The sequence below is a fragment of the Cyphomyrmex costatus genome, unplaced genomic scaffold (genome assembly GCF_001594065.2).
Source record: "Cyphomyrmex costatus isolate MS0001 unplaced genomic scaffold, Ccosl1.0 scaffold125, whole genome shotgun sequence".
In the NCBI taxonomy this organism is placed as follows: domain Eukaryota; kingdom Metazoa; phylum Arthropoda; class Insecta; order Hymenoptera; family Formicidae; genus Cyphomyrmex; species Cyphomyrmex costatus.
The window spans coordinates 348,844-363,347 of NW_017275229.1; the positions used below are offsets into that span (position 1 = coordinate 348,844).

A 14,504-nucleotide genomic window follows, 5' to 3' on the forward strand; every position below is an offset into this window, starting at 1 on the left:
CATGACTCTCAGGCTCAGCGACATGTAGTGCATTGTTTTCTTGTTGATCTTTCTCGTTTGGGCTGGCGGGGTGTGTGCCATCGCAGCTCCCCGGCGTTCCTGGAAGAGGAGTCTCCATTGCAGTATGAATCGCTCTTCCGGCTAATTTTAATTTACTACGTGCACTATGCGAGTTTTATTACGACTAATTCTTAAACTTACGTTATTATTCTCTAAGATTTCGCTTATACAATAAGGTCCTACATATTGGTTACTTCATTTATTTTTAATCGGTTCTTTAAGTAAGTATACAGAGTCGCCTACACTAAAGTTTCGCTGTCTTATATTACGATCATAATACAATTTTGAACGGTGTTTTGCTTGTACAAGATTTTCTTGTGCGATAGCTTGTGTATCCCTGAGCTTATTAAATAACGTCGTGAGATAAGTATAATATGTGCTATCCGCAACGGCGTTAAGAGGCAGATCGCTCGCTGGAGTTTCGGCGATCTTTCCAAACACGAGCTCATACGGGGTATACCGCGTTCCCTCGTGGACGCTTGTATTGTAGGAAAAGATGGCTAATTTTAAGTAGTCATCCCAGTTTCTTTCCTTCGCGAATTGTTTCAAGTACTCCCTGTACCGAACTGTACGTTAATTCGTGAATGATGCTAGACTGTTACTAACAAACACTTATTTATTCAATAACTCAGACTATAAAATAATTAATAAAACGTAAAACAAAGAATCGCAACTAAATCCAAACGGGATCGGTGCGCAGTACACGTGTCGTCTTTAACGGATTAGAATATAATAATGGCCGTTATCTCCTTCTTCTTCTTCGTTCGCGCGAAAACGATATAGACGGCGCTAATACTCGTGAACATAAAAGGCGCGTTTTCATATGGGTTTGAACACAACGAGTCACGTACAATTAATGAATATAATTAATAACTAAATATTAAACACTCCCATAAAGTATGGTGTGAGCGTTCAATAGATCCGTTCGATTGAGGCCTATAGGCAGTGGTTTTACATTGCTTAATACGGAATTTGCGAGCAACGTATCTCATAAGAGTACTAACGAAATTACTACCTTGATCCGTTAGGATTACTTTGGGTGCTCCAAAGGTACAAATGAATTCGTCGACGAATGCATCGGCTATACTTGCGGCCGTAGTTTGTCTCAAGGGAATAGCGAGGGAAAATTTTGTGAGTAGGTCTTGGATAGTCAGGATGTAGCTGTTTCCGTTCCCTGTCGTGGGAAGAGGTCCCATGACGTCCATTGAGATTTTCTCAAAGGCGGTCCCAGGAGTGTCCGTCAGTGTCATGGGTTGTTTGGTTTTTAATCGTACGAGTTTCTTCAACTGGCAGTCTTTACAATTTCTTACGTACGTCTGGATATCTGTTTTCATACCAGGCCAATGATACTTATATTTAATTCTGTTCAACGTTTTAGTAACTCCCTTATGACCTCCTATCGCGGTGGCATGATTTTCCCGAATAATACCCGATCGCTCTGCCGTCGGTGGCGTGGTGATTTCGTTGGTGCACACTATTATTTTAGTAGGCGAGTCGCGGAATTCTCTAGTTAAAAACGTGTGGATAACGCTCCACGGGATATCGAGCACCGAGCTTTTAGAGATATGAATTACTTTAAGTTGTAACTCTCGCGTTACTTCATGAAGGCAACCTATTGTTTCCTTTAAACACTCTATTTGTCTCTGTTCTGATACACGACTTTCCATTAATGATATTATATGCTTTTTCTTCCGTTTCCTGATTATTGCTCGTCCTACCATTGCATCGTCAATATCAGGTAACTCGTTCATGTCTTGTATTAAACGCGCTCCCTCATCGCAGGGCTCACCATGCGAGGTGACGAACACCACGATATCACCCCTGTTTTTTCTAATATCGTCGCGGATTTCGGTTACTCGTGCTCGCATATCGACGCGCACTTCATCGTCTGATTCAGAGAGAGGTTCTTCCGTGCTACTGTCGTCGGTGTCTGTCAAGTCGCTTTCGTCTACAGTGATGGGGATATCAGAATTTACAAAGTGTTGTGCCGCTACTTGCGACACAGGGTACGGGATCCACCAAGGATTCGGGAGCAGCAAATAATTATCAATCACTTTTATTTTTTATGAACTTTAATTATATTTTCAATAAACTTTATTAATTTCCACTTATTCACAAAGTATTTATTTCACATAAATCACTTACACTACGCGTGTCGCGATATAACTTTAAGATTGTAGTCGAGCAGAGTGACGCGCTACACTTTGATAAAATTACTGACTCCACTCTGCATCGGTCTTCTCATATTTATTTGAATTATTGAGGTCTCTGACCTTCATATTCGGCGCTTCTCGTCAGCGTTCCGATAATCGATCGAGGGCGTGATCGCGTAATCGCGTCGCGCTCGCGGTTTTAATATTATAATAAACTTATTTCGCCGCGCGTTCCGGTAATCGGTCGAGGGCGTGATCGCGCAATCGAGTTGCGTTCGCGATTCATTTATATTATTAATTTATATTATTCTTATTTCTCGCCTTCTTTATTTCTCGGTTATGGCGCAATTGTCACTTGTGCAATTTAGCACTCGTGACAAAAGGCACATTCGTCTGATTCGTTAGCAGGGAGATCAACTTCTGATATAGGAGGCGGTTGGGAAGCAGAGGCGGACGGTTTTGTTATACGTAATGGAAAGGTTTCCGCAAAAATAGGATTCCGAGATAAAGCGTCTGCATTCGTGTTTATTTTACCGGCTTTGTATTCTACTTTATAATTGTATTCTGCTAATCTAAGTCGCCAACGTGCGAGTCTCGAAGTTGGATCCTTTACTGAATGTAGCCACACCAGCGGTTTATGGTCTGTGATCAGAGTAAACTCGTGTCCGTAAAGATATGGTCGAAAATGATTTACGCAGTGGACAATTGCGAGTAATTCTTTCTCAATAGTTGAATAATTTTGTTCAGCATTATTCAACTTTCTTGACACGTACCTTATTGGCAAGTCTTTCCCAATAGTCCCCTGACTCAATACTCCGCCAATCGCTGAATTCGAGGCGTCGGTAGTTAAGATAAAATGTCGCGTGAAATCAGGATATTGGAGAATAGGTTGTGAACATAACGCATCGCGCAATTTATTAAAGGCTTCCGTTTGTACTTGTCCCCAGACAAACGCGGTTTCCTTCTTTAAAAGGTCAGTTAATGGCTTAGCGATTTGCGCGAAATTCGATATAAATCTGCGGTAATATCCCGCCAAACCTAGGAATTGCTTTATTCCTTTCGGATTATCTGATTGTGGAAAGTTTTTGACAGCTTCGATTTTTGCGGGATCCGGTTTTACCCCGTCTTCGCCGATTATATGTCCTAAATAAGTGACCTCTTTGCGAAGGAATTCGCACTTATCAGGTTGCAATTTAAGATTCGCTTCGCGGAGTCGGACAGCTAATTTATGAAATTTCATTTCATGCTCTCGGAGTGAGCTCGCATATATCACAATATCATCTAAGTACACAAAGAGTTCGTTGCCTTGTAGACCGGTAAGTACCAGATCCATCAACCTTTGGAAGGTTGCGGGCGCGTTTTTCAGTCCGAAGGGCATACGGTCGAACTCGTAATGGCCATACGGTGTTGAAAACGCAGTTTTATGTGCGTCGCGTTTATCCATTTGTATTTGATGGAACCTGGATGCAAGATCGAAAACACTAAAATACTTCGCGCTACCGAGCTGGTCTAAAATTTCAGTTATATTAGGGAGAGGGTACGCATCTCCCACGGTTTTCTCATTCAACGCGCGGTAATCTATGACCATACACCAACGCCAGTTACCCTTCGAATCTGCTTTTTTGGGAACAATCCACAGAGGTGAGTTATATGGTGAAGTGAATGGTTTAATGGTTTCGTTTTCTAATAATTGTTTTACTTGTTTGTTTATCTCATCTCTGTGAATCGGTGGGAAACTGTATTGCTTCGTGTGGATTGGGAGCTCGTCGGTTGTGTTAATAGTGTGGCGCGTCACACTCGTGTGTCCCAGCTTGTCGGTGGGCAAATGAAATATATCGTTATTCTTTTCGATTAAACGTCGCACATGTGCGGATTCTTCTAGATTTAAATGCTCTAGGCGTAATAGACCTTCGACCTCGATGCTCCTTTCGCTCGCTAGGTTAGCTAATGGGAGTAATTTATGATGTCGAAGGGATGTGTCATCTGAGTGACACGAAGGAGACAGTGACGATTTAGAAGGAGACAGTGACGATTTAGAAGGGGAAGATGATCGGTTGGAATAGGTGTGGGGATTCGTGACGATTTCCACATCCTCGAGTTTAACCGACGGGACGATTATAGATACTTCGTCGGGATTTGTATTGAAAGCTCGTAAATACGTTTTACCGCTTTGACTTGTCACAACGGCATCTCCTAAGTAGACGCTGTCGTGCACGTTTAATCGGGCACGTAACCCGATTTTAATTCCGGATTTGTTACACGGATACTGAGTACTACATTTGAGCGTGCTGGTATTTTAATGATTTCTGCTCCGACGAAAGGAAAACGTGCATCGCTCAGATGTATTATTTGCTCTATGAAATCGACCTACCCGTTATCGCGAAGAGAATCGGAACCTAAGATACCGTCTTGCGATATCGGGAAGTTGTCCGGTACTACATATAACGGTAGCTCTAGGCTGGCAACGGCAATAGTTATTGACCCTAAGGTTTCTATTTTACCGTCGGTGATTCCCGTTAAATGTAGTAGGTTAGATCTATCGATACGAGTGTTCGGTTTTAGTTTATGTTGCTTAATTAAGTTTGGAGCGGCGCCTGTATCTACCATGAGCACGGCATCTCCTAGGAGGTCGTTGCTCTCTATTTTTATAGCGGGCGCGTGTGAGAAATCTTTCAGTCTGAGGACTCCGACTCGGGCGTTTCCGCTTGCTCCATTTGCACAGTCTCGATGGGGCGGATTGGACGCATTGGCGGTGCCCCGGTCCGAGGCGGGTCCGAGCGACTCGGGGGGCTTGTTAAGTTTCCCTGGCGCGCATTATTATACCGTCGTTTTCTACAATCTTGAATTTCGTGTCCGGAGTATTTGCAATACCGGCACCACACGGTCGATTGTACGTCACGGGGTGTTTTAGGCGCGGTTACGGCGCGAGGGTTATGGTGCGATACGACAGGGTCAGGTTGCCTTATGCTGCGGTTATATGCAGGAGGCATGGATTGTTGTCGTGGGACCGGCATGTCCCTTCGCGGTTCCGATCGGAACGTGGGATTATATGATGTTGCAGAAAACCTCGCGGTATCATTCCGTCCGGCACGAGGATCTCTCCTTTGTCGCTCTAACTCTTCTCTTTGAGCGAGGGTTTTAGCAGCTGTGAAAGCTTCGAAAAGGCGCGAGTAACATCCAGGACTCATCTGGATTCTATAAAGCGAAGGAAGTCCGTCGCAAAAGGATCGAGCGGTTAGTACGTCGATCTCCGCGGCGGTTTCACTATCCACTGAGCCATGTATTCGGCGTTCAGCGTCCAAAATCGAAGAACGTAACTCTTTAACACGGTTTATATAGTCCAGTATGTGTTCCCCCGTTTTAATAAAACACGTACTTAACTCTCCTCGGCACTGGTCAATTGTTTTGGGACATGAGAAGGCTCCATTAAGGAGATCTATTAATTGAATTAGGAGTGATAAAAACATACACGAAAATTTGAACTCGTCAGGACAAACAAAATTTCGCAACGAACGTTTAGATAATGGTACATTAAAGTTTGATTATCGTTTGTGATGCTCTTTATTCTTATTTGATGTAAAAAATATTTGCTTAATTATAAATCTAGATTTCTAGATTTTTTAAGATAAATATATATATTTTTTTAGAATTTGTTCAAGATGTTGCTGATGCTTGCTACGAAAAAGTACAAGCATTTTTAAAAAAAAAAACTAGATAATATTAAAAAAAAGTATTTTGTATGATTTGAGAAAAGGATTTGAAGATTTGCAAAACAATTTATTATTAAATTTGCCACATAAAGAAGAAACAAATTCAATTTCTGCATTAAAACAAATTATTACAATTAAATTACCAACATCCACATTAGATGAGTTTAATAATTTGGATGCTTCAATGGATATTGATGAAAAAAAAGGTGCCATGGTAATAATTATCTTCAAATTAATTATATATATATATAATAAAAATAAAAATAATTTAAAGGTAAAAATGCGTTTTGATCTTTAAATTATTTTTATCTTTAAATTAATTATACATTTTTATCTTTAAGAAAATATTCTTATTTAATTTTGCATTTTTTTATAGCGTTTATTATTTGAGAAGTATGTTGACATAACGTCAACATATAAAAAAGCTATTCACGATACTCTGTCGGCAATAATGTTAAAAAACGTTCAAGTTGTTTACAGCTTTCGGCAGACAAAAAAACGAGAATAAAAAATTAAATTTTAGCAAAACCAAGATTTATAAATTACTTATAGGTATGTTAGTATTCGTGATATTATATCAGTAGTTTAGCTGCATTTGTATACGTGTATATATGTATATATCATATATATAATTCACATTGAATTATTTAACAAAGATCTAGCTTCGACCGTTATAGGCTAAATCATATTTCTTATTGATTGTGTTCTCACCATAGACTTATACTCATAGACTGCGCATCTCAACGGGCCGACTGTCGTCTGGACTAGAGAGAGAAAGCATGAGTGGTCGGAGCTTTGTCTCTCTCTAACGATGGTAATGGTGGTAATCGTTAGAAAGAGACAAAGCTCCGACCACTCATGCTTTCTCTCTCTAGTCCAGACGACAGTCGGCCCGTTGAGATGCGCAGTCTATGAGTATAAGTCTATGGTTCTCACAAGAACGGTCCTATATGACAGTTAATATTTAATTTGTTAATTATAGCTTATAACATAAAAATAAATAAAAATTATTTGACAGATATTCTGATAAGCAAATTTGGAATGCGGAAAGAAAAACACATAAATTCAGCAATGAGTCGTTGGTTCTGGGAGCAATTGATCGGTGCGGTGGCAGAAAAGAAAGAGAAAGTGATAAAAATACTATTTAATAATTATTTTTAAAAAAATGTTAAAATAAAAAATGTTAAATGCACATATATATGGTATTCTGTTCCCACTTGGGATGATAAATAAAAAAATGTTAAATGCACTGTGTAAAAATGTTTAAAATAAAAAATGTTAAATGTATTGTTAAATGCCTGTTTATGTTTCGAATATAAATTCCTAAGTAATTTTTAAAAAAAATTTTTTGGCTTTATATACGTTATAGTATTAAATATCAGTGTCGATATATTTAGTACTCTTACAATACAGAGAAGTAGTACGGATTTTTGATACCATACTAGTACTGTGTGTGTTTTATAAATCAGTACTGGTACTTAGTACTGTTGCAGCATTATGATTTGGTAACCATTTTTGGTATAATATTGTTACTGCATTAGGTACAATATGTGTACTGATTTTCAGTATTGTTGTGGTACTGTAATCCCGTACTGTCATATCGTACTATAATGGTACCGACGTTTAGGAACATTACAACACTGTAATCCCATACCATAACAATACTGTATTTCGAATCTTGGCCCGTTGCTATCATCCCAGTATTACACCAGTATAATACCAATACTGGCATCCGATATCACGCCGGTACTGAATACTAAAAGTTGGTACTGGGCCAGTATTTCGCCGGTATTCAATTCCCACTTGTAACAATTTTGCTACGCGCAGCATGTTTTTAATTTTAACAATTGTTACGCGCAGCATGTTTTTAATTTTAAGTAACGGACATCATGTTTTTAATTTTAAGCAATTTTTTGTAATATTTCTCTATTGTAAATATGTTAACATTTTAATATTATTTTAAATGTAATTTACTTCTGACTCTTACTTCGCCCTTTTAATTTATGTTGAATATTGGGCGCATTCAGCGGACTCAACAGTTGAGTGAGCGCTCGCTATTATTGATGTATTCTTCCAGATCTAAAATTCTGATTGGATGATCTAAAAGAATACACCAATAACAGCGAGCGCTCACTCAACTGTTGAGTCTGTTGAACGCGCCCATTGTTATATTAAAAGTCCTTGAATATTTTCATCAAAATTAATGGCATTATTTTACCTTGATTTATTTAATGTATAGATTAGACGTTATATTAATTAGGAATTACGCGATCGACGTAATCTATAATTTTTTCAACTCTAATTTGTTTTCCACGTGATTTATCTACCATTAATAGAAAAAATAACTTCTGCATATCACTTAGAGATATGCCTTCGACTTCATTTTCACTATCGCTCGAGTCGGAACTATCATCGAAACTTTCATCATTTTTCTTTAAAAGTATTAAAGAAGAAATTACAATTATTGGAAATTGTTTATTGACGTCTTGTATAGTGTCCATCTTGAACTCGCATAGAATGCATAGGAAATCGTTCCGAATAACTAAAGCGCTTCATGCGCATTGACTGAACGGAACGATTTCAAAGCGTTACGCACCAGTAGAGAGCCTATAATCAGAGTAGCGCTATAAGAAAGATTACGCCATGTTTTAGCGAAATTCTGCGAGAGAGAAAGAGATATACACGGTTTCAGTCTACCCAATAGTACTGCCACAGTATGTCAATTTTATGAGCCTTCTACAATAAGCCATAAGGGTGCTGTCCCATGACAGTCGGATTTCGGAAAACGGAATCTCGGAAAAGTACTAAATCGGAAAATACTAGACTAGAGAGAAGACACAGCAGTTGGCACGAGCATGATTACGCGTTGTATTCTATAGTTTGTTACGATGCGCGTCAATGCTGGTCAATGCGCGTTACGACGTTAAACTACGACACGATACGACGGAAATGGTCACGGTGTCGTTTGCTACGATACGAAAATTATCTCAAAAATTTATTTCGTCATGAGTGAAATAGTAAGTCATTTTCATTTACTATAATTTTTTTATAAAATGTGTATTTAATAACATAAAATAGTAAAATTTTTTTATAAATTTAAAGTTTATGCATTTATAGGTTAGATTCTTGGTACACAAAGGTGCTTTCCAATTGATGGCACAAGTCGACACAAATCGGCACAAGTGTCGTTCTATCTTTCTTGACATTTAGAGAATGACAAAGATAAAACGACACTGGTGTCGACTTGTGTCATCAATTGGAAAGCACCTAATATAGCTCAAATAGTTTAAAATTAAAACAGTAAAACAACAGGATTACTAGCCAAGCTACATATTTATAATTATAAAATTTATTATAAACAATAAAATCAATTTCTAAAAAACTTTCGAACAACCTATTGCGTCTTTTTCAATAATTAACATACAATTGAAAAAATGTTCTTATAAATAATATTATTCTTATAATTTTTACTGTTGAATTTTTTAAATTGTATGTTAACTGCATTTAGAATGACCCAATACAGGTCGAAATATCTATTAGAAATTAATTATTGTTGATTTATGATAATTTTAGCAGTAAATATCTAGCTTGACTCTCGTAGCCCTGTTGTTTTTGTTTTGTAGATTTGGTTATTGAGTAATCGATAGGTATTGAATAATAATAATAATAGAAATATTAAAAAATATAACTTTTTTCCTTTCCAGGGATATATATGTAGTTATTGTAAGTGGGTATTAAAAAAGGATCAAATTACAATGCATTCATGTCTAAATATTGATAACAAAAAGGAACAAATCTTAGTGATAGATAGTCAAAACAGACATATTTCCATACAAGGTATAGTACATTTCAGTTTTATTTTTCTTATAATTATTAATTTAATGTAAAATATAATAATACGTATGTATGTATTAATGTAAAATATATATCATTTAGATATTGAAAACTATGAATTAGATGATATAGAAAACTATACAGAAAGAAATGAGGTGGCGAAAGAGATGAGTAATAATGACTCTTATTCAATAAATAAACAAGCAATTGATGAAGATTTAATAAATGCTGTCCAAAAGAGACCTGCATTATATGACTATCGAATGCCCTTAAAAGAACGAAGTCGACAAAAGAATGATTTATGGAAAAAAGTGTCTAAAGATTTAAATGGTAAAATTTTTATTTAATATATTTATTCAAGATAATCTACACTTATAGTTTGTACAGTCTTCCGCAATAAATATAAATATAATTTCAACAATTTTTGTCGTGTTTCTTCAATCATTAATGAGTATAGAGTTCGTTGCCATTTAATAATTTCTTGTGTCAAAAGCAGCTTCATTTTTGTCGATCCCATGATATATCTGCAAAATAAAATTAATACAACAATTAAAAAATTAACTGTTATATTAATTTTAATTAACTAATAAATATTAAAATAAAATAAAAAAAGGGCTATGTGTGAGCCAATCTATCATTTTATTACAACATTTAACATTTTTTTTTTTTTACAACATTTTATTTAAATAGTTTTAAGAGAAAAATTAAAATATCGTCATGTTTTCCTATCACATAATTTATAATAGAAAAAGATAAATTTCATTTCAAAAGTCAATTTTATTTGAAAATTATTTAAATTTTTAATTACTACAATCATTCTTTTTTTGTTCCGACTTTTTGATTACCGGGTTTCCCATGGAGTGACTTTTTCGGAAAACGGACTATTATTCTAACCTCAAACCGACTTTTAATTTAAAAGTTTCATTCATTATCTTCTGTTATAATAAAAAGTACATCGGGATTTTATTTTCTTATAGATACTTCTACTATATCATAATTATCTTTTTTCATAAAATATTTAAAATAAATTTTCCGATTTTTCATAATTCCGGAAAAATTGGTCCATGGGAAACCGAGTCATGAAAATTTCGGACCGACAAGCAGACAAGCACTCAATTCTGTATATCTCCAACAATAATCATATATACATATAATGGAAACAATAAATACTCATATATTAATCAATATTTAATAACTTACCACTGATAATTTTTTACTCAAAACAAAATAAATTTTTGAGGTAATTTTCGTGTCGTAGCAAACGACACCGTGACCATTTCCGTGTCGTATCGCGTCGTAGTTTAACGTCGTAACGCGCATCGTAACAAACTATAGAATACAACGCGTTATATCATGCGCGTGCCAACTGCTGTGTCTTCTCTCTAGTCTAGTATTTTCCGATTTAGTACTTTTCCGAGATTCCGTTTTCCGAAATCCGACTGTCATGGGACAGCACCCTAAGTCATAAATCGGAAGTAAGAAACTAAAAATTGACGACTGTGATTGGTCCATTTCTAGCTTATGACTTATGATTTGTGACTTACGGCACAGTATATACAGTAGCGCAACTCTCTGTCGGCATCTTTGATGTAGAGTCCTAGATATCAGAGAAGCGCAACCGATGTTCCGCGTCCTGATTAGCTGACTGTCAACCAATCATGACATTCACTCAGTGGTATTAAAAATGGCTGACTAATAGACGATTGGTGGATTTCATATTTCGTCTGCAAACGACGCCATTTTTAATACTTTTCTTAGTAATTTTGCGATACTGACTTAAGCCGGTTGCGCTTCTCTGATATCTAGGACTCTACTTTGATGTAAGTGTTGTCTAAAATGGAGTGCGCATGCGCGAAATATGGCAGTTACTAGACTATGCCTTTCTCTTTTCATCCTTTTTTCGCTCTGTCAAAACGCACTAGCACTAAGCACAGTATATGTAGTAACGCACTCTCCCGATTTTATGTTGGCGGAAATAGAGTGCGCATGCGCTAAATAAATAGGTTTGACAGAGCGAAAAAAAGGATGAAAAGTGAAAGGCATAGTCTAGTAACTGCCATATTTCGCGCATGCGTACTCCATTTTAGGCAATATAAAATCGGGAGAGTTGCGCTACTGTATATACTGTGCTTACGGCTTATTGTAGAAGGCCCATTAGGGTTAGGTGTAACTAGAGTCCTAGATATCAGAGAAGCGCAACCGGCTTAAGTCAGTATCGCAAAATTACTAAGAAAAGTAATAAAAATGGCGTCTTTTGCAGACGAAATATGATATCCACCAATCGTCTATTAGTCAGCCATTTTTAATACCACTGAATGAATGTCATGATTGGCTGACAGTCAGCTAATCAGGACGCGGAACATCGGTTGCGTTTCTCTGATATCTAGGACTCTAAGTATAACAGCCAGCGTACAGATACATTGATAGAAATTAATAGCTTGCTTATTAAACATTAAACAGTTAGAAATATGGTTGGATGTATGTACAATACTATTTTGCAATAATGCATTAAAAAAAGATATATTATGAAAATAATAATAACATAGCGTAAATAACGTGCAATAAATAATATTGTTTTGTATTAAGTAACATGCAATAAATAACATTATTTTGTAATAAATATACAAAAAGTTACATTATTTTGTATACAGTATTTATTTATTACCATTTTTTTTTAATTTGTCATAATTTTTTAGCATTTTTTAGCATGAATACAAAATTTAGAAAATAATGCGTTTGAAAAACTGGAGGGAATAGCTAAAACATGACGGACCAATCACAAGTGATACCCGTATGGCGTCACTCCAATTATAGACTTTCTACGCACCAGTAATGCAGTATACGCCCTTCATGCGTAACTCGGAACACACCTATGGTGGAAGTATTCCACCATGAGGCAACAGGGAATAATGATCCATCCAATCAAAGCTCTGAGATATAAGGGCCTACGCACAATAGAAGAAATTAGGGACAGATATTAAATATAAGAATTTCAACCTGTCAGAAAGCGTACATTCCACAGTACACAGTTCTGATAGGTTAAAATTCTTATATTTAATATATGTTCCTAATATTTCTCCTATTGTGCGTAGACCCTAAGTTCGATATTATATCCCAGAGCTCTGATTGGACGAATCATTATTTCTTGTTGCCTATGCCTATTGCCTGTGCCTATTGTGTTTCCACCTTATTATTCAGGGAGTCAATCACGTACTTTTTCCCCTAGGGCGGAAACGTGAAAATTTTTTGCATGTATGTGTGTATATGTTTATACATACATTCATAAAAGTTTTCACTTTTCACGTTTCCACCCTAGAGAAAAAGTTACGTGATTGGCCCCCAGAGCTGAGGGAGGCCCATATATATATGTAATACTACTATATGGCTAGTGAGGCGTGGTTTATATTGATGCGACAAGAAGAAACATAGAAGGATAATAAATGCCCGTTTATTGGTTGTCTGGGAGAGATGTTCAAATCGTTCAAATGCGTAGGCGCGGCGTTAAATTCAACAGCTTTATTAAGCAAAATTAGTTACTTTGTATTTAATACAAAACAAGATGTTAGCAATAGTTTATTATGTTATGAGAAGAATGGATATGTAAAAATATTGGTTTCCGTAAAATCTTTTCAAGTAATAAAGTTATATATTAATTTAAATAAAACGTAACGAAGACAATGAGAATTTTACCGTATAATCTTTTCAGCTGTTTTACAAATGAAACAAACATCTAATGCTGGTATTATATATGGTCCTTGGTTCTCTATGTTCGATAACAGTAGCATAGTATTGCCTAATAATTGTAATTCACAAGTTGAACAATATATTTTTTTGTACACTTTGTTACACACATAACCTGCTATATACAATACGACATTCTCCACAAACGGTGACAAATCCCAAAATGTTTTTACATAATAGCACAGATGTCTATACTATACTAGATCGCTAACACAGCCGAAAGAGCTGAGGCCGGCCGGATCTCCGGTTTCGGCCATGATAGGAACAACAAGATGGCGAGGTACGTGTGTAGTAGTGCGTATATGAGTATCCTGCGTGTGTGTTAGTGCGTATGTGTGACATCAGCCGGCAGCCTTAGAACATATAGTACTGGAAGGAGCATAGTCTCTCGAAAGTGAAGGCGAGTAGATTGACAGAGAGGAATAGATTAAGATCGTAGTTGGTAATGCGCATGACTGTAGGGAGGGAATGCGCGCGCAAGCGAATTATACACAGCTGTCAGCTGCAGTGTTATATGAATTTAAGGTTAAAGGCTAATAAATTTCAATTAAGAAAACTGAAAATTGCGGCAATTCTTTTGATGAGTTATCAGAACATCATCATAGAGAGTAACATTTTGATTTATTAGAAAGTTGCATATTTCATTTATACAAAAATTCTTAATAAAATTATATAAACTAGTTATGGACTCTTTATTGTTAAAAACAAATAAATAAAACATAAATTAAAGGCTATTAAGAGTCAAACGCAGTTAACAATGCGAAAAAAATTTTTTAATAATCTTACAAATTAACATTAAGATGCCCCGTCGAACGTTTCGGTCTGCAATTTAGACCATCTTCAGCGACGAAATAATAATAAATCACTACTCCATTTACTCCGAGTTAGAATGCAAGTATTCTTGTTGAACGACAAAATGTTCCTGTGCACCAACTAGAGGTAAAAATATCGAAGATAATGGATGTGGAGTTGTGTAATGAAATTCCGAAAAATCAGAAATATGTCT

The 14,504-nt window shown here is 36.2% G+C and overlaps 1 protein-coding gene across 1 annotated transcript; it reads left to right on the top strand.

Annotated features, from left to right (window-relative positions):
- Positions 1-8,839: 8,839 nt before the first annotated feature.
- On the top strand, positions 8,840-10,104 carry LOC108782403 (uncharacterized). Its single transcript, XM_018550682.1, has 3 exons — positions 8,840-8,940; positions 9,628-9,760; positions 9,860-10,104. The coding sequence occupies exons 1-3, from the start codon at positions 8,929-8,931 to the stop codon at positions 10,102-10,104; spliced, it is 390 nt and encodes a 129-aa protein (XP_018406184.1). The 5' UTR covers positions 8,840-8,928.
- The last annotated feature ends 4,400 nt before the right edge of the window (positions 10,105-14,504 follow it).